This window comes from Aethalodelphis obliquidens, unplaced genomic scaffold (assembly GCF_003676395.1).
Source record: "Aethalodelphis obliquidens isolate GAN/ISIS:26980383/991018 unplaced genomic scaffold, ASM367639v1 scaffold20, whole genome shotgun sequence".
In the NCBI taxonomy this organism is placed as follows: domain Eukaryota; kingdom Metazoa; phylum Chordata; class Mammalia; order Artiodactyla; family Delphinidae; genus Aethalodelphis; species Aethalodelphis obliquidens.
In genome coordinates this window covers 17036221-17062478 of record NW_020837964.1, presented here as the reverse complement: position 1 = coordinate 17062478, position 26258 = coordinate 17036221, and the positions used below count along the sequence as shown (strand labels likewise).

At 41.6% G+C, this 26258-nt stretch overlaps 1 protein-coding gene across 1 annotated transcript; it reads right to left on the bottom strand.

The window, feature by feature from the left end:
• Positions 1-3332: 3332 nt before the first annotated feature.
• NQO1 (NAD(P)H quinone dehydrogenase 1) lies at positions 3333-26157 on the bottom strand. The gene is given in 4 exon segments (XM_027119437.1): positions 3333-3899; positions 6898-7028; positions 7139-7299; positions 25649-26157. Coding segments are annotated over 3 exon segments (546 nt in total). The 5' UTR covers positions 7248-7299; positions 25649-26157; the 3' UTR covers positions 3333-3593.
• Positions 26158-26258: the final 101 nt, after the last annotated feature.

Genomic DNA, 26258 nt, shown 5'->3' with positions numbered 1-26258 from the left:
GTGCACTGGATCCATATCCTTTTGCTTTTTCAAATACATCCTCCTGTTCCTTTAATTGTCCTCTTTCTTAATTTTTAATTTAATTTTTATTTTATATTGGATTATAGTTGATTTTATGTATGTTAGTTTCATGTTATGTTAGTTTCAGGTGTACAGCAAAGTGATTCAATTATACATATACATACATAATTGTCCTCTTTCTCCAGCATGAAAACCTTTCTCTCTGAGTCATATCCACTGGTATATAAATTTTCTGTAATGTCCCTCATCTCTTAAAAATATCAAACAATTTTCTTTGACCACACATCCCCACATCCCCCATACATACTATTTCCACTTTCTCTTATTCATCCTCTTGAACCCATTCCAATCAGGTTTTATCACCCTGCTCTACTGAAATAGCTCATCAGCATCACCAATGGCCACCCAAAAGTTAATTCTGAGGGCTGTTTCACTCAGTTTATCAACAGTATATGACACGCTTTGAAACACTTTTTTCACTTGGCTTTCAGGACACCGCACTCATCTCTCCTGCTACACTGGTCTTTTCCATTCTCGTCTTCTTGACCTCCTAACATTGGAGAACCCTAGAAGTCAATCATCAGATCTCTTCTCTATCATAACTCAATTTTTAGGTGTGCTCATCCAGTCAGATTGCTTTATAGACTATGTGTTGAAAATTTCCAAATGTATATCTCCAGCCATAACTTCTTTAACTCCAGGTTCCTATTATCGAACTATCTACTTGACAGTCTTAACAGGCATCTCAGAAATAACATGTCTGAAGTGAAATTTTGATTCTCCCCTTCCCACTCCCAACTTCTGCCGCCAATACTCTTTCCAGATTCTTCCCCATCTAAGCAAATGGAATTTCCATTCTTCTAATTGTTTAAGCCAAAATACCTTTGAGGGTTGGTTGGTTTGTTTTTTGACCTTGATCCAATCCATCATCAAATCCTGTTACTCTGTCCTTTGAAATACTTCCAGAATCCAACCACTTCTCAATACATCTATTGCTGTCACTTTGATCCAAAGCATTTGTTGCCTAGATTGTCATAACAGCTTCCCAGCAGTTCTCCCTGCTTCTATCATTGCCCCTTATACTTGATTCTTCACATACCAGCCAGATTTAAATGTAAGTCATATGTTACACCTCTGCTCAAAACCCTCTAGTGACTTCCTATCTCTACATTTCACAATGCTTGTAATGCCCTTTGTGGTCTGATTCCAGCTTTGTGTCTGACCTATCCCTCTCTTGCCTTCTGTGCTTTAGTCACACTAACCTCCTTGCTCTCCCTAAAGCATACTGATCATGCTGCTGCCTCATGGGTTTGCACTCACATCACTCCTGGCATGCTCTTCCTTCAGGGACCTACATGTATCATTCTCTCACTTTATCAGGGCTTTGCCCAAATATAACCTTATAGGAGAGATCTTTCTTGATCACCCTGTATAAAACTCGTATCCCATCTCTAACCCTCTTACCCTGCTCTTCCTTCGTAGCATTTATCACCACCTGACTGACATTTGTTCTTCTCTCATTCTTTACTAGAATGCAAACTTCATGAGGCTAGGTTTTTTGTCTGCTGTATTCCCAGTGCCTCTAGAAGAATGCCTGGCCCATTGATTAGATAAATCAGAATAAATCAGGGAAATCAGAATAAATATTGCTCCTCGGCATTTGTTTATTGCATTCTGTGTTTTTCTTGATTTCTATACCACTGTCTTTCCTGGATCTCCTTAAATGTCCTTTAAATTCCCTGAGAGAATCTTAGTAGGTTCCCTTGCCATTCAGAATGAAGCAGCCTTATTGGGCAAGCTCTCAAGCCAAGTCACCATATAGGCTTCTGGCCACAATTTGTCACTGAATCCTCTGATTGCTTCTTGCCCAGTAGATTCCACTTTTGCCTGAATGCCTGTCACTAGCTTCTCTGAAACCAGTGAGTGTGGGTCTGTTTTGTAGAAATGGATTTTATTTATTTCATTTGGAACTTTTAGAAATTTACATAAAACTACAGTGAAGATGAAGGCAACAGTAAATATTTTCATATGTTTTCAAACTGAAGCACCCAGCCATCTGCCATTGTGGATATTGTGGAAAGAATACCCAGTGCCTGCTGGCATCTAGCACATGAGGTTCTCCAGCCTGACGCCATCATTTCCTTGGCAGGTAAGAGGCTGTTCCCAGTTTCATGCAACCTTGCTTTGCATCATTTTCTCATGTTTTCTTTCTGTGCACCACAAGAGGGCGTTCTTTCATCATTTTCTACTTAGGTTATACCAACAGTGAGTAGAGGTGCCCCTCGATCATTTAAATAGGAAGTTAGAATGTTACGCCAAAATTGTTCACCAAAGTTAATGAAACTCTAGGCTCACAATTTTGTCCCTAAATTCATGAAACCAAAACACATCTTTAAAAGACAAGTCATCAGTTTATCAATGATACAGGAAAAACTTCCAGAAGGTTAGTTACATGGATCTGAAATAAAGTACTGTTTGTGGCAAGCTGTTTTTAGATACTGGGAGTACTGTTTCCTTTCGTGAATTCATTCATTGTAGCAGATGTAGTGTTTAGAGGTGTTGGTTTATTTGCAGACATTAAATTAGAAGATTGAATTAAAGAGATTTTTTTTAGCTTTTCATTTCAAGGTGTCTGTGTGCACTGTATAGAAACAACAAAAGCTGAAGGAGAATGACACTCGTATTAGGCATAATATTCATTGTGTAGTAATTAAAGCCAATATATCTCACAAACAAGCAGAGAGTAGTAATTACTAAACAAGTCCCTTAGGTCAGACAGATTTCGTCATTTCTTTCTCTGAGCAATTCCCTTCTGCCATAAACCACAGAGAGGTAATTAAAAGAAAAATAGATCATTGAGGAGTTGGATGCTCTCTAGCCAGATTTATTCCTAAAAATGTATCTCTAAAGAGAGGAATTAAATTGTGTAGAGGACCTTAAAGAATACTGTCTGGGATCTTTCTACACCCTCCTCTCCGGCTTTACGTCCTAAGCCTGAGAGGCCTTTTGAGCCTAATCAGATTTTGCCATGATAGCAGTTGGTTACATTTGGGACTTCCCTGGTGGCGTAGTGGCTAAGAATCCGCCTGCCAATGCAGGGGACGCGGGTTCAAGCCTTGGTCCAGGAAGATCCCACGTGCTGCGGAGCAATTAAGCCCGTGTGCCACTACTAAGCCTGTGCTCTAGAGCCCACGTGCCGCAACTACTGAGCCCACGTGCCACAACTACTGAAGCCCATGCGCCTAGGGCCTGTGCTGCACAAGAGAAGCCACTACATGAGAAGCCCGTGCACCGCAACGAAGAATAGCCCCCACTCGCTGCAACTAGAGAAAGCCCACATGCAGCAATGAAGACCCAACGCAGCCATAAATAAATAAATTAATAATTTAAAAAAAAAACAGAATCGGTTATGTTTAACAAAACTATACAAAAATGTATGAATATAGTCTGTTCTATCCATTCCTTGTGGCAAAAGAAAAACACAAATCTTAAAAACTAAAGCAAGTCAAGGAACCCCAAGAAAGAAGTCTAGATTTGGCTATATTTTAGAAGGAAATCAAGTCTTGTGAATCTTATTTTCTGGCTTTGATCTGGTTGTCCGTTGGGATGGACTTGCCCGAGTGATGGCCCACTGAAAGGCCAAATTCCTTATTTTTCTGTTCATCCTGTACCTCCTTGTTCATTAAGAATCCTGCCTAGAAGTTTAGGTCAAAGAGGCTACTTGGAGCAAAATACAGTGGCATCTCATCCCAAATATTCTCCAGGCGTTTCTTCCATCCTTCCAGGATCTGAATTCGGACATCCTCGGGAGTGTGCCCAATGCTATATGTCAGTTGAGGTTCCAAGACTTGGAAGCCACAGAAATGCAGAGTGCCACTCTGGGGATACACAAAGCACAAAGGTGAGTTACAGATCAAACCCCACAGACCTTGTACCATATACAAACAACAAAAGTTAATCTGGGTTTCCCAACAGGACACTCTGATGTGGAGGCCTGAGGCACCCTGGAAAATTAGTTCATAGCTCCACCCTCTCACCTTGTGCTTTCTGTACCTAGTTGTTACCTATTTTAGCCTATTCAGCTGTGCTCTTCTTTGAATGAAGAAAACCTTGAAACTGTGCCAGCCTGGCATTCTCTGCCAAAAGTGCCCAAAGTTCTATTACCTAAGGGTGAGTTTCAGCTTCTTGGCAACTGACCCTTGCCAAGGCATGCACATGTGCATTTCTCTGCCTCCCCACATTACTAGACAAGTCTTGATAAATTATTTTTACCATTTATTCTCCAATGTTAATATTAATTCCCTAATCCTATAGGTGGCCCCTTTTTTAAAAATATTTATTTATTTATTTGGTTTCGCTGGGTCTTAGTTGCAGCAGGCGGGCTCCTTAGTTGCGGCATGCACACCCTTAGTTGCGGCATGCGTGTGGGATCTAGTTCCCTGACCAGAGATCGAACCCAGGCCCCCTGCATTGGGAGCGCGGAGTCTTAACCACTGCACCACCAGGGAAGTCCCTCCAAGAACAACTTGAGAGAGTAAACTTTTAATACCTGGCAAACCAACCAATTCTTTTTCAGCCCTGACTGTAGAACATTCACAAGGGACCAAATCTACTTGCCTAAACAACCTGCACATTTATCCTAAAAGCTGCAGATCTGGTCCCTCACAATTGGAGCATCATAAATGTGAGAATGTGAGAAGCTACTAGAGATACCTCAAGCCCCTCTTTTTACTGATGAGGCAAATTACTGGCAGATTCAGGGTGAGAATACAGGTCTCATTCTCAGTCGTGTCCTAAAACTCTACTTCCTTATCCCCTTTCCTGTAGGTCAACCACCCTTCAAAGAGAGACCTATCAAGTCTTAAAAATTCTTTCTCTGTCCTAGTTTTGTTTTTTAACCTCTGGGCATGTTCCTGTTGTTACTGCCTTTAAGTGAGTCAAGGAGAAGAAGAAATACTGGTATGTCCTTGCTTAGCTTTTACCAGGACAAGAGGCCCAATAGGTCTTTCTCATGGCAATTCCCTGATGAACTTAAGTCACACAGATCATTTGTTTGCATATGTGAGTGGTTCTGTTTATTCTAAATGATAGGATTTTAAATCCGTGAGCACAAGTTACAGGTTTCATATTTTTGAAGCCACACCCACAAAAGCAAGCTCTTGGGAAAATATTGATTTAGGCAACACACACTGAAGCCAACTTTGCCTGCAATCCTTGCTGTTCAGACTTGGCTGCCAAATGTGATTTCATAGAAGCAAATCTTATTGCATGTGTTTCTTCACACCCACCCAATATTTGTATTTTTAGGCAGAAACAGGAGTGTCAAGTTGACTGACCAAGGACAATAATTTTCTTTTCTTTAAAATTTTCTTTTCTTGAATGTGCTAACTCCTCCAGAAGGGATGACAGGTCCTGAAGAAAGTTCCCCCCTCAGTGACATCATGGGCAGCAGCTAAGCACCCTAAGTCTTCTATTTTGGGGGTGTTCCCCATCTGACCTCTTTGTCCTCTGCCCCACAGTTCCCCCTGCAGTGGTTTGGAGTCCCTGCCATCCTGAAAGGCTGGTTTGAGTGAGTGCTCATAGGGGAGTTTGCTTACTCGTATGCTGCCGTGTATGACAAGGGACCTTTCTGGGTAGGTTGATGGTTCTGCTTTTTCTAACACCTGGATTCTAGGTAGATTCTGTCCTGAGGCAGAGTTTTGAGCACAATTAGATACCAAAATCAGGCTCCAGGTCCCTTAGGGAGAGATGCATGTCTCTCCCAAAATTTTTAATAGATATTTTCATAGATATTTTGACATGATGTTCAGGATTTTCTTTAAAATACTCCAGGAAGAAACAGGAGTGAGGGGATACTGAGAGTTAAAGCTGGGTGGTGGATGCATCATTATACTATTTTCTCTTCTTTATGTATGTTTGAAATTGTCCGTAATAAAAAAGTCAGTCTGTCTTCATTTTGCAGACACCCAAAACTATACAAGAAACATTTTTAGAGCTCCTGGATTACAAGCCTAGATACATGCCTAGCAGTGTGCGGAGATAGATAAAAAACAACAAATAACTCCACCTAGGCACCAGCAGTCAGCACTGATTTTGTGTTACCATGACAACCTTCACCTGATTTGCCACATCCAGGAGTATGGAATCCTGGGCCTGCCCCTCTGTGTACCATCTTCCAGGCTGGTATTTCTGCAGAGTCAATACTGTGAGGCTCAGAGGAGCCAATGTATGAAGTAACATAAACAACAGATGGGAGGGGGGACCTTTGTGTTCTTTCCCCTGGGGCTGTTTCGTTAACTTCCTGTCACCAAGGAGATGTGGAAGGTAATGACTTTTCTTTTACAGAATAAGAAGGCAGTGCTTTCCATCTCCACTGGTGGCAGTGGCTCCATGTACTCTCTGCAGGGTATCCACGGGGACATGAATATCATTCTCTGCCCAATTCAGGTATCTCGTTTTCAGTGACCCTTCAGGGGGATTAATGAACTTTCTGTGGAGTCCAAATCCTCCAGATAGCAGCTCCACAAACTAATTTCAGGATGCCTATGGAGATGGGGGCGGGGGAGAATTGCAAACTTGAGTGATTCCACAAGAAATAACTAACTGAAGAAAAAGATTAAACATACTAGGGAAAAAAAGCTCAAGGCTCAAATGTCATCTCTGCCATCACAGTCATATTTTCAAAGAGTAGTACAGCCAGATTCACGACATCTGTAAAGCTGTGTAACACTGCGCCTTTGAAGTAATCACCCTTCTCTACAGAGAATGCGGTCAAGTGGCTGTTACTTTCCTAAGATTACATAGCTAATTAGGTGCCAGGTCTAGGACAAAAAGAACGCAAGTGTCCCAACACCCCTTTTGATGTCTTAGCCACACCTGAAAAATCACAAGGTCTGTGGCTTGCAGCTTCTTTTGTTCGGCCACAATATCTGGGCTCAGACAGCCTTCTTTATAAGCTAGAACAGACTCGGCAGGATACTGAGAGTTCCCGGGGTCCTCCAGTTTACCTGCAGAGAGGAAAAAGAGAGGCTGACGCCAGAGGGGCCAAGGTGGGGCCAGAGAACCCACAGGCGAGAAGTTCCACAAAGACCTAATTAAAGGGGAGAGCTGCTCCCACCTGTGATGTTGTTTCTGGAGATGACGGGATTGAAGTTCATGGCATACAGGTCCGACACAGTGACCTCCCATCCTTTCCTCTTCAAAGCCTCTACGGCGGCCTCCTTCATGGCATAGTTGAAGGATGTCCTCTCTGAGTGGGCCAGTAGGATCAGTGCTTTTCTGACTATTTAGACACACACAAGGAACATGGAGAAAATCAGTCACCAACCAGCAAAGCTCTGGCTACAGGTGAGCCTAGCTGGGATCCATAATGGAAGACGTGACTTTGTTAGACCTTGGGTTATGCAATCCATCCACTGCATCAAAAAATATATTTTCTCCTTACAAGTACCAACAATCAAAGGAGGCATTTTAACTCACTGGGAAAACAGTGGCTAATTTAGTAAATGGTGTTGGCATACTTAAACAGCCATCTGCGTGAAAACAAAATTATCCCCTTAGAAGACTAATGTAAGGTGTTAGAAGTCAGTATAGCAATTACCCTCCATCAGGGGATAGTGACTAGAAGGGGACAAATGGGCTTTTGGGGTGCTGGCCGTATTCTATTTCTCGATCTGGGTGCAGATTACACAAGTGTGTCTTCCGTTTGTGAAAATTCACTTAGAACTTGTGCGCTTTTCAGTGTGTCTATTGTATTAAAGTTTTGGGTTTTAACTATCCCACTAACACACCACATACAGCAACAATTTGCTGGCAGATTAAAGATCTACATTTTAAAAAATGAAACTATTAGAATAGTATGGGATAGGGAACCCTCTTGCACTGTTGGTGGGAATGTAAATTGATACAGCCACTATGGAGAACAGTATGGAGGTTCCTTAAAAAACTAAAAATAGAATTATCATATGATCCAGCAATCCCACTACTGGGCATATACCCAGAGAAAACCATAATTCAAAAAGACACATGTACCCCAGTGTTCATTGCAGCACTATTTACAATAGCCAAGTCATGGAAGCAACCTAAATGCCCATCGACAGATGAATGGATAAAGAAGATGTGGTACATATATACAATGGAATATTACTCAGCCATAAAGAGGAACAAAATTGGGTCATTTGTTGAGATGTGGATGGATCTAGAGACTGTCTTACAGAGTCAAGTAAGTCAGAAAGAGAAAAATATCGTATATTAACGCATATATGTGGAACCTAGAAAAATGGTACAGATGAACCGATTTGCAGGGCAGAAATTGAAACACAGAGGTAGAGAACAAACGTATGGACATCAAGGGGGGAAAGCGGCGGGTGGTGGTGGTGGTGGTGTGATGAATTGGGCGATTGGGATTGAAATGTATACACTGATGTGTATAAAATTGATGACTAATAAGAACCTGCTGTATAAAAAAATAAATAAAATTCAAAAAAAAAAACCCACCAAAAAAAAAAGAATAGTATAGGATGCTTTGTGCACTCTGTTGCTTTATGTCTCATTTTTAATTGAACATTAAGGGATTGCAGTATTTTAATCATAACTCTTGCCAATATCTTTATCTAGAGGCCTGTTGCCATTTTGTCTTTTATGAAATTTTTGTCGCCAAGAAAGGCAAGATTACATTTTTCCCTTCCAGACTGAGTTGGTATAGTGTATTCTTGGTTGTGAAAATACTCATAGCTTTGGGACTTTGAAATGGTAGATATTCATGATATGTGAAAAAGCATGATACATAACTGTATGGTCTTATTTACATAAAAATGGATGCTTAGTTGTGTAGCTACCTACATAAACAAGACCTAGAAGGACACATCAAACAGTAAACTATTTGTGATTATGGATAACTTTGTTTTTTGCTTCTAATGATTTTTGGTTTCCTGTTATGCACATGTTAACTTTTAAGACATAAATGTTATTTTTTGTTTGTTTGTTTTGTTTTGGGTTTTTTTTTTTTGTGGTACGCGGGCCTCTTACTGTTGTGGCCTCTCCCGTTGCAGAGCACAGGCTCCGGATGCGCAGGCTCAGCGGCCATGGCTCACAGGCCCAGCCGCTCCGCGGCATGTGGGATCCTCCCGGACCGGGGCACAAACCCGTGTCCCCTGCATCGGCAGGCGGACTCTCAACCACTGCGCCACCAGGGAAGCCCCATAAATGTTATTTTAAAAACCTTTAAAAAAAAAAAGAATAGTATGGGATGAAAGGGAGAATTTGTATAACCTCTGGACAGAGGCTACTTTTTAAGAAAGACTAGAGATTCAGAAACCATGAAGGAAAAGCCTGAGAGATAAAGCCACATAAACATCAAAAATTTGTTTTTAACAAAAGGTCCCATAAACAGAAGCAAAAGACAATCAGGAGAAGATATCCAGAACTCATCACAAAGAGTTAAAATCCTAAAGAATGCCTACAAATAATTAGGAAAAGACAATGCAATAGAAGAAAAAGTCAAGGATATGAACACATGATTCAGGGAAGGAAATTGCAAACAACAATAAACAAATGAGAACGTGCCCTGTCAGGCCTGCAAGGAAAAGCAAATTAAAATAAGGCATCATGGGACTTCCCTGCTGGTCCAGTGGTTAAGACTCCACACTTCCACTGCAGTGGGCACGGGTTTGATCTCTGCTCAGGGAACTAAGATCCCACACGCCACGTGGTGTAGCAAAAAAATAAATAAAATAAAAATAAAATGAGACATTATTTACCGATCACTTGGCAAAACAATTTAAGACAAATAACATCAAGGGCAATTTAAGATTTCAGGAAGGGCTTCCCTGGTGGCACAGTGGTTGAGGATCTGTCTGCCACTGCAGGGGACACGGGTTCGAGCCCTGGTCTGGGAAGATCCCACATGCCGCAGAGCAACTAGGCTCGTGAGCCACAACTACTGAGCCTGCGCATCTGGAGCCTGTGCTCCGCAACAAGAGAGGCCATGACAGTGAGAGGCCCGTGCACCGCGATGAAGAGTGGCCTCCGCTCGCTGCAACTAGAGAAAGCCCTCGCAGAGAAACGAAGACCCAACACAACCAAAAATAAATTAATTAATTAAAAAAAAAAAAGAAGAAGAAGAAGATGGAGGAGGCGGGGAAGGGTGAGGTAAATTAAAAAAAAAAAAAGATTTCAGGAAAACTGGCACGTTGCTGGTGGGAATATGAGTTGCCTCAGCCTTTGGGGAAGGTAATCAGGCTGAATCTTTAAACATTTTAAAGGCACATAAATCTTTGATCTAGTTGTCCAACTTTGGGGAATCTGTCCTACAGACTGAAAGCATCAGGATGGAAGAGCAAGGATGTGTACTGAACCATTCTAGTCATTGGCAAAAATTAGACATAACCCCGATTATCTATTTCTGGAGCACATTTGAATATATTACGATACACACATACTACAGAATATTTGCTCTTAACAAGAATGAGTTAGCTACACATAGTCACCCTGAAAGATATCCAGGATATATCGTTAAATGATAAAATGAGTGAATGTGAATCCACTTTTATTAACTCCATATATATAGGTAGATTTGCAGTATATTGGTATGAGGGGAAAAAAAGATGTGGAATGATCACATGAAACCATTACTAGTTTCCTTAGGTAAGTAAGAGATGGCAAGAGGGTAGAGGCAGAGGGGAAAGGTGAACTTTTTCTTGGACCTCCTTTGTGTTAATAAAGTTGTTAGAACGAACCTGCTTTACTTTTGCAATAGCAGCATGTAAAGGGTGCTAACTATGTGCTAGGCACTGTTCTAAGTGCTTTGTATTCTTTTTCAGTTGTCACAGCAACCCTATGAGGTAAACAGAATTAGTATCCTCATATTATGGATGGGAAAACAAGCACAGAAACCTTAAGCAGTTACCCAAATGTACATACTAAGTGGTGAAGCTGGAATAATTTAAAAATATATAGACATAGATAAATCTATGCAACAACGTGTAGGGCGTGGGGAGGAGTACCAGAGAAAGGAAGTTTACCACCACCGTTCTCCCAAAAATTGGTGCCACAATTTCATACCTTAAGAACTCTGAACAGCAGCGACTGGGTGGAGCTGGGAGAGAATGCACCTGCAACTTTTTTCGCTATTGTTTGAAGAAAATTAACTAGAAAGGGATGTGTGAGGCTTCAGTTCTTGCCCTGCTTTCAGTATTAACCACACCTGGTGTAGGCAGCTCCTATTGGCTTAAATTCAGCCACGTGTAAGCTTCAGCCACGTGTAAGCTTCAGGCAAGCTTTTGGCGCTTGCCAAAATAGAGGATTTCCAAGCTTGGTCCTGGCGTTTCAGTCTCCATAAACTCAGATTTGGTGGAATATAAATTTGATGAGGATTTAAATGCTACAGAAGTGATATATCTGCTTCTGACGCTGCCTGGGAAAATGGAAAGGAATTCCTGAGCCTGCCTCAACAAATTCCCACCCCCCCTTTCTTATCAACTCATGGACTGAACGCTACTGAGAGCGATGTGAGTATATTAATCTCTGATATGCATTTTCTTTGTGATTTATCTTTGCATTAGTCACATCAGTGTTTACTAAATACTGCTTTGTCAGTTTTTATTCTCTTGGCTTACTCCTTACCTACATATTTTTTAAAATATATATATGTGTGTGTATATATATATATATATATATTTTTTTTTTTTTTTTTGCGGTACGCGGGCCTCTCACTGCTGTGGCCTCTCCCGCTGCGGAGCACAGGCTCCGGACGCACAGGCCCAGCGACCATGGCTCACGGGCCCAGCTGCTCCGCGGCACGCGGGATCCCCCCAGACCAGGGCACGAACCCGCGTCCCCTGCATCGGCAGGCGGACTCCCAACCACTGCGCCACCAGGGAAGCCCAATATATATATATTTTTCACTTATCAACATTAACAAGCAGTTTTTTTCTTTGTTTGTTTTTGGTTTTTTTTTGTGGTACGCGGGCCTCTCCCTGCTGTGGCCTCTCCCGTTGCGGAGCACAGGCTCCGGACGCGCAGGCTCAGCGGCCATGGCTCACGGGCCCAGCCGCTCCGCAGCATGTGGGATCTTCCCAGATCGGGGCACGAACCCGTGTCCCCTGCATCGGCAGGCGGACTCTCAACCACTGCGCCACCAGGGAAGCCCAACAAGCAGTTTTTAAAAATTATTTATTTTTGGCTGCATTGAGTCTTCGTTGCTGTGTGCAAGCTTTCTCTAGTTGCAGCGAGTAGGGGGCTACTCTTCGTTATGGTGCATTGCGGTGGCTTCTCTTGTTGCGGAGCACGGGCTCTAGGCACACAGGCTCAGTAGCTGCAGTGCACGGGCTTAGTTGCTCCACAGGCTCAGTTGCTCCACGGCATGTGGGATCTTCCCGGACCAGGGCTTGAACCCGTGTCCCCTGCATTGGCAGGCGGATTCTTAACCACTGCGCCGCCAGGGAAGCCCTAACAAGCATTTTGTAAGCAGTAAAAGATAAAGGCGCTTCCTAGAAAATGAGAAAATCAGGACATCTATCCCTTGCTTTCAAAGAGCTTACCATCTACTAACTACAGTATAGGCATGACAGTTACCTTCAAAAATAAGAAAAAAGTAAGACGAGATACAAACAGGAAGAATATATTTGCAAGAAATATAACCAACAAAGTTAAGTATCTGGAATATATAGATTCTTAAAAACAACCCAGTAGAAAAATGGTCAAAGGCTATGAATAGGCAATTAACAGAGCATTCATTTGCAATTAACAGAAAGGTCATGTGTATTTGCCAGAGATAAGGGTAAAGAAAGAGATTTACTACCAAAGCATAAGCCCGAGTTGCTTGTTTCCAAGTCATTTTTCACGGCCATATCTGAGTTTTTTTGGACTTGGAGGGTTCAGTTTCCCTTCCTGCCATTTAACTAGCTACATGACAGGCTTGACTTTCTTGAAATTTACCCTAAGAAGGGCGTAAGACACATACACTAATAACTAATAGAGGAAAACTGTTCACTTCAGGGCTGACCCCTCAGCAAAGGCCTTCAGAAGGATTTGCCATCTGAGCTGTCTTGAAAGACAAACGGGATTATTACCAGTACCTCTAGTTTATCATTCAGTTTTTCTTATCCTGCACATCGACAGAAGTGACCATCTAACACAGCTAAGCACATCTTGTTAGTGCTTCTCTCTCCCTGCACCGGTTCCCTTTCAGATCTCAGGCCCTAAGTAATATGCCCCCAATCCAGTGTCACTTCTTTATGTCCTGAAAGCCCTTGTGCCTTCTTCACCATTCTACATTTTCTATTTCCACCCCACATCCACACTAGCCAACCTTCTTTCCCTGCCTTGAAATGCTAATGTTCTCACTGACCCATCCTCTCAGCCTCTCCACCATGGTTTATTGAGCACCTACTACACACCAGGCACTGCTCTAGGCATTTGGAATATATCAGTGTACAAAAGAGACACAAATCTTTGTCTTTGTGGAGAGTACATTCTGGTGGCCAGATCATCCTGTCTCTCGGGGGCTGACCTCTGTCCCCATCTATTGCTCTGACATTCCTACAATTCTCTGGCTTCATACTCAGGCCAATCTGAAACCAAGCGTTTTTACTAACCTCTCAGATCAAACTGTACTCTGTCAACCTGCAGTTTCATTGATGACCAACATAGAACTTAATGACAAAAAAGATAAAGCTGGCACAGAAAGAAAGGGATTGTGGTTCATCATGTCAATGTAAAGCATGTCTAGATCTCTTTAGCAGTAATAGACACCTTACCCGCATGATCGTTTTGGCAGGAAGAATAAGCAATCAAGGCAAACCTATTGGAAATATAATAAGGGCAGACCCTCAAATAGTTTCATGCATTCTGCTTCTACTCTCTGGGCTCACTGAATTCCTCAAGGAATGTGCTGCCGGTTGGATGCATCTGTTACTTGCAAACAAGTTCTCTGGATTATTCAGTTCACCTCGAGATTTGGTTAGCTGGGTAGGCTAATACTAGTTATACAAGATCTACATCTTCCCATTTTCCCTCACTAGCTCCCCCCCCTTTTTTTTGTCTAAGTTACACATAAATACAGAACATTCTGTAGAATTAGAAAATCAGGAAATAGTTTTCACCCTAGTATTTCAGGAGAGGTATTGGTGCCCTCCAGACAGCTGAAGAAGGAATAACCTAGAGGGAAACAGCCGCTCCCAGATGCTTCCACTCTAGGCCCCCAGAAATGGGAAGTCCCTGTTGTCTTGTTTTAAACAATGCCTCGTTTTGATCAGACTCTCAGCCTGAGAGATGTGATTTAAAAAATAAAAAAATTGTTCAGGCTCTAGTGCTACTCCAAACTAAACTCTGGAATTCTTGAAGTTTTTGCTGAGTCTGTGTGTGGTATTTATTCACAGTTGACAATGCTGTATCGTGTTCACTTTCTTTAAGTTGGTCTTTCTCTTTGATCCTCTTCTGAGATTCTAGTCTTAGGGAAATCATTAGCTTGGTGGTTAGCAGTTGCAAATATGCATTTAAAACTTTTGAGGGCTTCCTTGGTGGCGCCGTGGTTAAGAATCCACCTGCCAATGCAGGAGACACGGGTTCTATCCCTGGTCCGGGAAGATCCCACATGCTGCGGAGCAACTAAGCCCGTGTGCCACAACTACTGAGCCTGCGCTCTAGAGCCCGTGAGGCTCAACTACTGAAGCCCATGCACCACAACTACTGAAGCCCGTGCGCCTAGAGCCCGTGCTCCCAACAAGAGAAACCACCGCAATGAGGCGCCTGCACACCACAATGAAGAGTAGCAACCAGAGAAAAGCCCACGTGCAGCAACGAAGACCCAAAAGCAGCCAAAAATAAAAAATAAATTAAAAAAAAAACTTCTGAGAAAATATAGTACACCTGGAGACAACTATGATTTTTATAAGCAGGAGTGTCTGGAGTGCATTTGAGAGCCACGGTCCCCAAGACCCAAACCAATCAGAATCATGTAAGTCAAAGACCCTGTTGAAGGAGTTACTTTTAAAAAAAAAATTTATCTACCTATTTATTTATGGCTGCGTTGGGGTCTTTTTTTTTTTTTAACATCTTTATTGGGGTATAATTGCTTTACAATGGTGTGTTAGTTTCTGCTTTATAACAAAGTGAATCAGTTATACATATACATATGTTCCCATATCTCTTCCCTCTTGTGTCTCCCTCCCTCCCACCCTCCCTATCCCACCCCTCCAGGCGGTCACAAAGCACCGAGCTGATATCCCTGTGCCATGCGGCTGCTTCCCACTAGCTATCTACCTTACGTTTGTTAGTGTGTATATGTCCATGACTCTCTCTCGCCCTGTCACAGCTCACCCTTTGCGTTGGGTCTTAATTGCGGCGTGCAGGCTCTTCTAGTTGTGGCGTGCAGGCTTAGCTGCCCTGCGGCACGTGGGATCTTAGTTCCCTGACCAGGGCTCGAACCCATATCCCCTGCATTGGAAGGTGGATTCTTAACCACTGGACCACCAAGGAAGTCCAGAAGGAGTCACTTTTTAAAGTCAACTGGCTTATCCAATGGTCTTATGTGACTGAGTCTCAACTTTCCCAGAAGTGTCAGTCCAAGTGTAGCAAGTGGTATGGGCTACAGCGCAATTACCTCCCTGCTCAGCAAAAGATAGTCAGGGACTCTCCTATTATCAAGAACAACTTTGACCAGAGAGTCTAGCGATTTTTGTTGGGCAGATATTGCTTTAGCAGCAGATTCTGTGATATCTTCAAGAGTTAAGGAGAGATCCTTGATCATAGCCTCATTTGTACTTACTCTTAGCCTGGGCAGTAGGGATCTGCCAACGGAAGCAAAGTTTGAATCATGATGCCTCCTAGTAATCTCTGTATGACTCTGTGACTTGAGACTGGAAAGGTGACAACCAGGAAAATTTAAGGTCTGTAGACTGCACAGGCAGTTTTCTTCTGGTTACCCTTATCTTGTGTCTTTGTATGAAGCCTGGATGCAAGTTTCCCCAGGTTTGGGGTTGTTAACCAGAGTCAGGGAAATGGACCCCAGGGCTAGGGAGTCTGACACAATAGAGAGGGAGCTAAGTTTGTTCCAGAGAAACTGAGGCATTAGAAGTCAGGGAGGGGACTTCCCTGGTGGCGCAGTGGTTAAGAATCCGCCTGCCAATTCCGGGGACACAGGTTCGATCCCTGGTCTGGGAAGATCCCACATGCCGTGGAGCAACTAAGCCTGTGCACCAGAACTACTGACCCTGTGCTCTAGAGCCCGTGAGCCACAACTACCGAGCCCACGTGCTGCAACTACTGAAGCCCGTGCGCCTAGGGTCCATGCTCTGCAACAACAACAACAACAACAAAAAGAAGCCCCCGCAATGAGAAGTCCATGCACCTCAGTGAAGAGTAGCCCCCGCTTACCTCATCTAGAGAAAGCCCACACACAGCAATAAAGACCCAACGCAGCCAAAAATAAATAAATTCATTAATTAAAAAAAAAAAAGAAATTGGGGGAAGTTTGTGATGGGTAGAACTACAGGATCCGCAGCAGCATGGCAAATCTAACAGTCATTTGGAGGTTTGATTATCCCCCTTTGCAATGGCCTGAGATATGTGAATAGTGGCATTGTCTTTCCAGGCCAGAGCAAGGCAAAAGAATCATAAAGACCTTCATGGTGTAAGAACTGGGAAAAGGAGGGACTTCCCTGGCAGTCCAGTGGTTAAGACTCTGTGCTTCCACTGAGGGGGGCATGGGTTCAATCCCTGGCCAGAGAACTAAGATCCCACATTCTGCACAGTGCAACCAAAAAAAAAAAAGATTTGAGAAAAGGACAGAGAGGGAAGGTAGAATGGAAAGAAATGTTCTGTGTTTTGTTTTTTTTTACTGAAGTATAGTTGATTTACAATGTTGTGCTAATTTCTGCTGTACAGCAAAGTGGCTCAGTTACCCATATATACACATTCTTTTTTATATTCTTTTCCATTATGGTTTATCCCAGCACATTGAATATAGTTCCCTGTGCTATACAGTAGGAGCTCATCCATCCATTCTATATGTAATAGTTTGCATCTACTAATCCCGAACTCCTAATCCATCCCTCTCCCACGCCTGTCCCCCTTGGCAACCACAAGTCTGTTCTCCTGTGGTAACTCTGTTTCTGCTTCGTAGAGAGGTTCATTTGTGTCATATTTTAGATTCCACATATAAGTGGTATCATATGGTATTTGTCTTTCTCTTTCTGACTTCACTTAGTATGATAATCTCTAGTTGCATCTATATTGCTGCAAATGGCATTATTTCATTCTTTTTTGTGGCTGAGTAATATTCCATTGTGTGTATGTATATATGTGTGTGTATATATATATATATATGTGTGTATATATATATATATATATATATATATATATATATATATATATACACATACATACACCACATCTTCTTTATCCATTAATCTGTCAGTGGACATTTATGTTGCTTCCATGTCTTGGCTGTTGTGAATATTGCTGCTATGAACATTGGGGTGCATGTATCTTTTCAAATTAGAGTTTTCTCTGGATATATGCCCAGGAGTGGGATTGCTGGATCATATGGCAACTCTATTTTTAGTTTTTTAAGGAACCTCAGTACTGTTTTCCATAGTGGCTACACCAATTTACATCCCCATCAACAATGTAGGTTTCCCTTTTCTCCATACCCTCTCCAGCATTTATTATTTGTGTGTGTGTGTATGTGTGTGTGTGTGTGTGTGCACGTGCATATATATATATACACACACACACATATACATATATATATATTTTTTGGCAGCGCTGCATGGCAGGTGGGATCTTAGTTCCCCTACCAGGGATCGAACCCACACCCCCTGCAGTGGAAACGTGGAGTTTTACACACTGGACCACCAAGGAGGTCCCCTGTAGATATTTTGATAATGGACATTCTGACTGGTGTGAGGTAATACCTCATTGTAGTTTTGACTTGCATTTCTCTGATAGCTGTGTTGAGCATCTTTTCATGTGCCTGTTGGTCATCGTATGTCTTCTTTGGAGAAATGTCTACTTAGGTCTTCTGTCCGTTTTTTGATTGGGTTGTTTGGGGGTTTTTTGTATTGAGTTGTATGAGCTGTTTGTATATTTTGGAAATTAATCCCTTGTCAGTCACGTCTTTTGCAAATATTTTCTCCCAGTCCATAGGTTGCCTTTTCATTTTGTTTATGATTTCCTTTGCTGTGCAAAAGCTCATAAGTTTGATTAGGTCCCATTTGTTTATTTTTGCTTTTATTTCTATTGCCTTGGGAGATGACCTAAGAAAACAGTGCTACGATTTATGTCAGAGAATGTTTTGCCTATGTTCTCTTCTAGGAGTTTTATGGTGTCATGTCTTATATTTGTCTTTAAGCCATTTTGGGTTTACTTTTGTGTATGGTGTGAGGGAGTGTTTTAACTTCAGTGATTTAAATGCAGCTGTTCAGCTTTCCCAACACCACTCGCTGAAGAGACTATCTTTTCTCTATTGAATATTCTTGCTTCCCTTGTCAGAGATTAATTGACCTTAGGTGTGTGGGTTTCTCTGTTCTGTTCCATTGATCCATATGTCTGTTTTTTGTGCCAGTACCATGCTCTTTTGATTACTGTAGCTTTGTAGTATTGTCTGAAGTCTGGGAGGGTTATGCCTCCAGCTTTGTTCTTTTTCCTCAGGATTGCTTTGGCAATTCTGGGTCTTCTGTGGTTCTCTTTAGAATCTGATTTGGGGAAAATGTCAAAAGGTTTGAACATTTGATTAAATAGGATCACAGATGATTATGAAATAATACTGAATTATCTATTTAACCAAAATGACAATAGATGATGTTAAAGGCAAATACAGAAATTCACCTAAGTGTAAACAAAACTTAGCTCTTTTGAGAAGACAGTGTTGTCTTTATCAGGTTTTTGATTACTTAAGAAAACATGCACAGTAAATTATTTTGATAAGACACAAAATCTTTGCTATCTGGGCAGATTACTTAAAACTTAAGGAAACTTCCATAGTCTTTCAAAAGCAGACCAAAAGTCCAATAAAACTTTTTTCCTTTAACAGAGAGAAAATTAAATTCTAATTTTGCACCAGTGTACTGTTGATATTAAAATTTATTTTAAAAAAAAAACTTAAATTCATTCCAATCTTAGCCAGCTTGACTACACATAAAGTTCCTTTCCCAGGATTCCTTTTTTATAAACCTCATAACTTTTTTATGTCCATTCAGATCTTGTCCTGTTTATTTTTTTTTTCCTTTTTCTCATTCTGGAACAATGAATCATTTTACTTTCCTTATCTACTTTTCATACAGTTGTTGCCTTTAACTGTTAATTTTTCTAAGTAGTTTTTAAAAATTGAGGGACTTCCCTGGTGGTCCAGTGGTTAAGACTCTGGCACTTCCACTGCAGGGGGAGCAGGTTCGAGCCCTGGTTGGGGAACTAAGATCCCGCATGCCATGTGGCACAGCCAAAAAATGAAAAAATAAAAATAGAAATAAAATTTTTAAAAATTGAGATGTAATAGACATTGTGTAAGTTTAAGGTATACAGTGTGTTGCTTTGGTACATTTATGTATTGCAATATTATTCAGTAGCATTAGCTAACACCTTTATAATGTCACATATTTATCATTCCTTTTTGTATTGAGAACAGTGAAGATTTAGTCTCTTAGTAACTGAAATTTATAATACAGTAGAGTTGACTATAATCATTATGCTATGCATTACATCTCGAGAACTTATCTCCTGGTTGTAAGTTTGTACTCTTCAACAACATCTCTCCAATTCCCTCACCCCCTAGCCCTTGTTTTTACAAGTTCAGTTTTTCGATATTCCACATGTAAGTGATATAATACAGTATTTGTTCTTCTATGTCTGGCTTATCTCACTTAGCATAATACCTTTAAGGTCCATCCATCTTGTCGCAAATGGCAGTATTTCTTTCTTTCTCATGGCTGAATAATACTCCATTGTATATATTTACTATATCTTCTTTATCCTTTCATCTGTTGACAGACAGGTTGTTTCCATATCTTGGTTATTGTGATTAATTCTTCAATGAACATCGTTGTGCAGCTATCCTCTTGAGATACTAATTTGAATTCCTTTGTATGTGTACCTAGAAGTGGGATTGCTGTTTCATATGGTTGTTCAATTTTTAACTTTTTGAAGAACCACCATAGTGTTTTTCATAATGGCTGTAGTAAGTCATTTTAATTACATATATTAGAATTTTTAACCCGTAGAATCTTTTATTCCTCCTGAAACTAAGAAGTAAGCAACTGTGGACTGTCTGTTACACTAGCATTCCATGGATTGGCAAATTTATGAATACATTTTATAATTTCTAGAAGTATATTCTTTCTCATAGTAAATGTTTCTATGTGGCACACAAGATATTTACTGATAGACCCAAATATTTTTAGTTTCTCTGTAAAAGGAAACCAAAAGTGGATACACCAGTAATTAATGTTTCAGTATTTTATCTTGTTTGGAAATGACCTAGATATTTAATGAATATCCATCACTTAACTTATCTCAGCATAACTTTAAGGTTTCAAGTACCAAAAAGATTTTGGAAACTGTTTTTTTTTTTTTTGTCTGCGCCGCGCATCTTGTGGGATCTTAGTTCCCCAACCAGTGAATCAACCTGGGCCCTCGGCAGTGAAAGCGCAGAGTCCTAACCACTGGATTGCCAGGGAATTCCTGGAAACTTTTTTTTTTTTTTTGCAGTACGCGAGCCTCTCACTGCTGCGGCGTCTCCCGTTGTGGAACACAGGCTCGGGACGCGCAGGCTCAGCGGCCATGGCTCACGGGCCCAGCCGCTCTGCGGCATGTGGGATCTTCCTGGACCGGGGCACGAACCCTTGTCCCCTGCATCGGCAGGCGGACTCTCAACCACTGCGCCACCAGGGAAGCCCCCTGGAAACTATTTTTTGTTTGTTTGTTTGTTTGGTTTCTTTTGCGGTACGCGGGCCTCCCACTGCCGTGGCTCCTCCCGTCGCGGAGCACAGGCTCCGCACGAGCAGGCTCAGCGGCCATGGCTCACGGGCCCAGCCGCTCCGCGGCACGTGGGATCCTCCCGGACCGGGGCACGAACCCGCGTCCCCTGCATCGGCAGGCGGACTCTCAACCACTGCGCCACCAGGGAAGCCCTATTTTTAAGTTGACATACTGTGAAGCATAATTATTGTTGAAAAGGTCAGTTATAAATTTTTAAAAATTGTATTGAAGTATATTGATTTATAATGTGTCAATTTCTGCTGTATAACAAAGTGATTCAGTTTTACATATATGTATTCTTTTTCATATTTTTCTGTTATGGTTTATCACAGGATATTGAATATAGTTCCTTGTGCTATACAGTAGGACCTTGTCGTTTATCCATCCTATATATAATAGTTTGCAGCTACTAATCTCAAACTTCCAATCCTTCCCTCCCCCATGCCCCTTTCCCCTTGGCAACCACAAGTCTGTCTCTGTATCTGTGGGTCTGTTTCTGTTTCGTAGATATCTTCATTTGTGTTGTATCTTAGATTCCACATATAAGTGACATCATATGGTATTTGTCTTTCTCTTTCTGACTTACTTCACTTAGTATGATAACCTCTAGGTCCATCCATGTTGCTTGCAAATGGCATTATTTCATTCTTTTTTATGGCGGAGTAATATTCCACTGTGTGTGTGTGTGTGTGTGTGTATGTATATATGTGTGTGTGTATGTGTGTATATATATATATATATATACACACATACACACCACATCTTGTTTATTGTTTATCCATTCATCTATCGATGGACATTTAGGTTGCTTCCATGTTTTGGCTATTGTAAATAATGCTTCTATGAACATAGGGGTGCATGTATCTTTTCAAATTATAGTTTTGTCTGGATATATGCCCAGGAGTGGGATTGCTGGATCATATGGCAACTCTATTTTTAGTTTTTTGAGGATTTTTAAAATTTTATCTTACCTCTATTTAATTTACTTTTTCTTAAAAATTATGTTTAGATTACTCAAGAAAATTTCATGAGACATTAAACAGCTAACCATCATGTTAAATTCTTTTTCTTGCTGACAAATTCTGTAACAGAGATAACATGAACTTATCTGACTTTTAATAAACCTAGGTAGAATAAAAGTATTATATTTAATGCTGACAACTCTAAAGGCATGCCTGTTTTAATTAAACCACAAACAAACTAGCTTTTATTTACCAAAGATTATCCTAGACCACATGAACTTGAATAGAACTCTTTACAAATACCATCTGGAGGTAGAAAAAAATTACACATTTATAACATATAGACATACATAAACATACAGATGCAAATAGGGTCTTATAGGTTTCATTTTATAATTTTAGCTATGGGACAGGTACAATAATGCAAAATTTACTAGTTTAAAATAGAACAGTTGGATCCAAATTGTATTTCTGGCAGATGGAATAAGTTAAGGTGTCCTGCTTAGATACCTAAAGCTTTTCAGTAATACTTGTGGTGAAGATTTTTAAGATTTTTCATGGGCCTAGTTTTCAAATAACCTTTTTCCCCCGCTTCTGATAAGAATTACCTTGGTTCCTAGAGGGAACTAGGTAGAACATTTCCATCTCAAAAGGCACAGAGAAAGAATGTAAGTTTCACCAAGAAAGACTTTTGTTCCCTAAGTCCAGATGCTTTACAATATCTACAAGTCTTTTAAGATGGATAGGGGAGGTTTGGGAATTGGTAGAAAGGAAAGGTGGGCTTTGAATTGCTTCTAGAGCTGCATTTCAGTTCTTGTAAAGACCCAATCTTCAATACAAGGACAGTTGTTTTTAATTCCTGGAAAAACTGGGTTGCAACTTGTTTGGATCCACCCGTCCAACTACATTATCTTTAATTTGCTTCTTCATAGCAAGAAGAAGCTCTTCAACTAAGATGGAAATCAAAAGGTTCCCAGATTCCTATGTTCTAGATTTAGAGCTGTTTGTCTTTGGGATGTTTTTCTTTCCCCCTGGGTACATAGTTTCATTTAGCTTAGCGGAAAAGGCCTTAAAAAAAAACACTCACAAAATTCCTATCAGGATCTGAATATCAGCTTCTGTTTTGGCCAATTCTGACCATAGCGCTGCTTAAAAAAAAAAGAAACAATCCTTTCAAATATTTTGTCAGGTTTCAGCCAGCACAGAGAGTAAATATTCCTGTCAGTATTAAACAACCACTTGGATACAAGAGGAGTCTCCAAAGAGTGTGCAAAGGGTACTCCTCCCTCCATTCCCCAAGATCCAGAACCTTCCCAAAGACAGCCCAAATAAAGACAATTCTCTTGAGAGTTGCCAATAGTCGGTAGGATCCTCACTGCAAATGGAGTGCAACCCACATCTGTCTGGCCATGTCTAGCTGAAAACAGGGTGAAACCCACATTTCTGCCCAGTCATATTTTGGGGCGCCCAACCTGATGGTTGAGTTTCCTGCTTATGCAAGGACTGACAACCAGACAGAAAGCCAAGCCAAGTTCACAGGACAAAACAAGACAAATGAGAAGGCAATAGCTGTCCCTGAGAGAGAAAGATCAGTAACCATTGGGTACCTCAAAACCAAATTCATGAGAGTCTAAATTTGGAAAGGAAGGGACAATGTGGACTTTTACCTTCCTCTCTTGACTGGGCACTACACAGATCCAGGAGAGTTGGCTCTTGTAAGAATTCTCATCTTTTGCCAACTTCTGTCAGTTTTCCCAGGATCCCATCTGCAGGCTCCAGGGCAGATGGGGCTTAAATTAGAGAATGTAGCCCAGGTATCTACCAGAATTTGGCAAGGTTTTTTGCCAATTTTAATTTTAGTTTCCCCTTGGATATTTAAGGGAATAACTGGTAGAGTTTACCAGAGAATCCCTTGGAGTCCCATCCACATGGGAGGCACCCTCTTGGGGGCCTCCTTCAAGGGTGGATACGGGGGCCATTCAATTTGGTGTAGAACGATTTGACAAAAACCTTTGAGGACAATCTTTTTTCCAGTGTCCTGGTTGATTGCAAATGAGACACCAATTCTGGGCCAGTGTTTTGTTGATGGACCCCTAGGAGGGCGCAGTGAGGGAGTCCCAGGTGTTTCAGGTTTCTGGTCTTGGAACTGGTTGCAGCTGTGAGGTCACTAACTTGGTCGACTTTTGTTACAGTTTTATAGCTTATTCAGAGTGGAAAGGCAATTCAGATAGAGGACTAATAGACTGAGTACTCAGGGAAAGGAGGATAGAGAGGAGTAGTAGAAGCTACCTCCGTCTTAAAGTCTTTTGTTTTAAGTACCTACTGCACCTTTAATTTTTCATTAGCCTTTTGCAATGACTCTTTCAGTGAAGTTATTTTGGAATCTTAAAGCCTTTCCAAGCCTTCTGCATACCACTTAAAATAAGTGTTCCATTCTTTCAAGTGCACTTCGTAAAGTGAACAAACTTGTGTAATTAGAACATTGCCCATAATGGCCATTGCAACTCTAAATTGCCTTAGTAAGATTTTGCCATTTTAGTAGATATCTACAGCTTCTGGGACCACAGTTCTTAAACATAAAACAAGCAGTTGTGCCAGGTGGTGCAGGCTCAGTTCTTTGAAACGTGAAGATCTCATTTCTTTAGTTAAGCCTTGGGTCTCTTGGAGCCAAATTAATACCTAAGAGGGATGTGCCACGGGTCTGGGGATTTTGTGGTGTTTTACAATATACTTCATTGTATGGAAATTTTCTTGAGGTGGCAGGTGACCTAGTGTTGACCTATCCCATTCCATGACCAATTTATCTTAACACAGGATTCTTACAGTTAGATGGCGAGCATTCTATCAGCTTTTAAGTGCTCAACCTGTGCCCACCAATTTTGTGGTTTTGGCTTCAAGATGCCCATTAACAATAGATCTATTATTCCTTTACCCCATATGCACATTAACAGAAACCAACAGTAACCAAGGAAACGGAACTGTGGACACTGCAGTAACCAAGGAGATGGCACTGTGGACTGGCCAAGAGAAGGCCTTAGGTGCTCATCACAAATGGTTCCCAAAGTGGAACTACAGACCGAACCAGCAGAACCCAACAAAAGGGGACTAATGGGCTTCCCTGGTGGCGCAATGGTTAAGAATCCACCTGTCGATGCAGGGGACACGGGGTTCGAGCCCTGGTCCAGGAAGATCCCACACGCCGCGGAGCAACTAAGCCCATGCGCCACAACTACTGAGCCTGTGCTCTAAAGCCCATGAGCCACAACTACTGAGCCTGCGTGCCACAACTACTGAAGTCCGCGCACCTGGAGCCTGTGCTCTGCGACAAGAGAAGCTGCTGCAATGAGAAGCCCGCGCACTGCAATGAAGAGTAGCCCCTGCTTGCCACAACTAGAGAAAGCCCGCATGCAGCAACGAAGGTCCAACACAGCTAAAAATAAATAAATTTAAATAAAAAAGGGGTGGGGACTAACTGAGCCCTCAGACTAACTGAGAGCTGGGGACTTGGGTTCCAGGTGTCAGCTCAAACTGACCCATTAAGCTGTGTCCTGGGACCACAGACTAACCAAGGGCTAAGGACTGGTGCTCTGTTAGAGACTCCTGTCAGTCTAGACCAACCCATAAATCCTGGACTGGAAAGCCAATTAGACCAGGAGCTCAATGTAGAGAGTGGAGTTCGTATCAAGAGGAACTTACCCACGGCCCTCAGAAACAGTGACAAAGAAAGAGAACTCAGGGACTTCCCTGGCGGTCCAGTGATTAAGACTCTGCACTTCCACTGCAGGGGGCACAAGTTCAATCCCTGGTCAGGGAACTAAGATCCCACATACTGCACAGCCTGGCCAAAAAAAAAAAAAAAAAGAACTCAAAGCATTTGTGGATATCAACACGTGTATTTCTTGTTGTCTATGAAGTCATCAGGAGTCTTCAGATCCCACCACTACTACCAAAACTTAAAATACAAAATTCAACTGGGTAAATTTTAAAGCTCTTATTGGCTTTATTTAATGATTCATGAATCAGGCAGCATTCCATCTAGCACAAAGAAAGGAGCTCCAAGGAGCTGTACAAAATAAAGGACTTTTATAGGTAGAAGGAGTTACTGAGTCCAAGCTCATACTGCTCACCGCATGACAGGCCAATAAATCAAGAGACAAGTTGTTGGGGCAAGGAACAGCAACTTTATTCGGAAAGCCAGCAGACCAAGAAGATGGTGGACTCCTGTCCCAAAGAACCATCTTACCTGAGTCAGAATTCAGGCTTCTTTTATACTAAAGAGGGAAGGGGTGTGGCTGGTTGTTG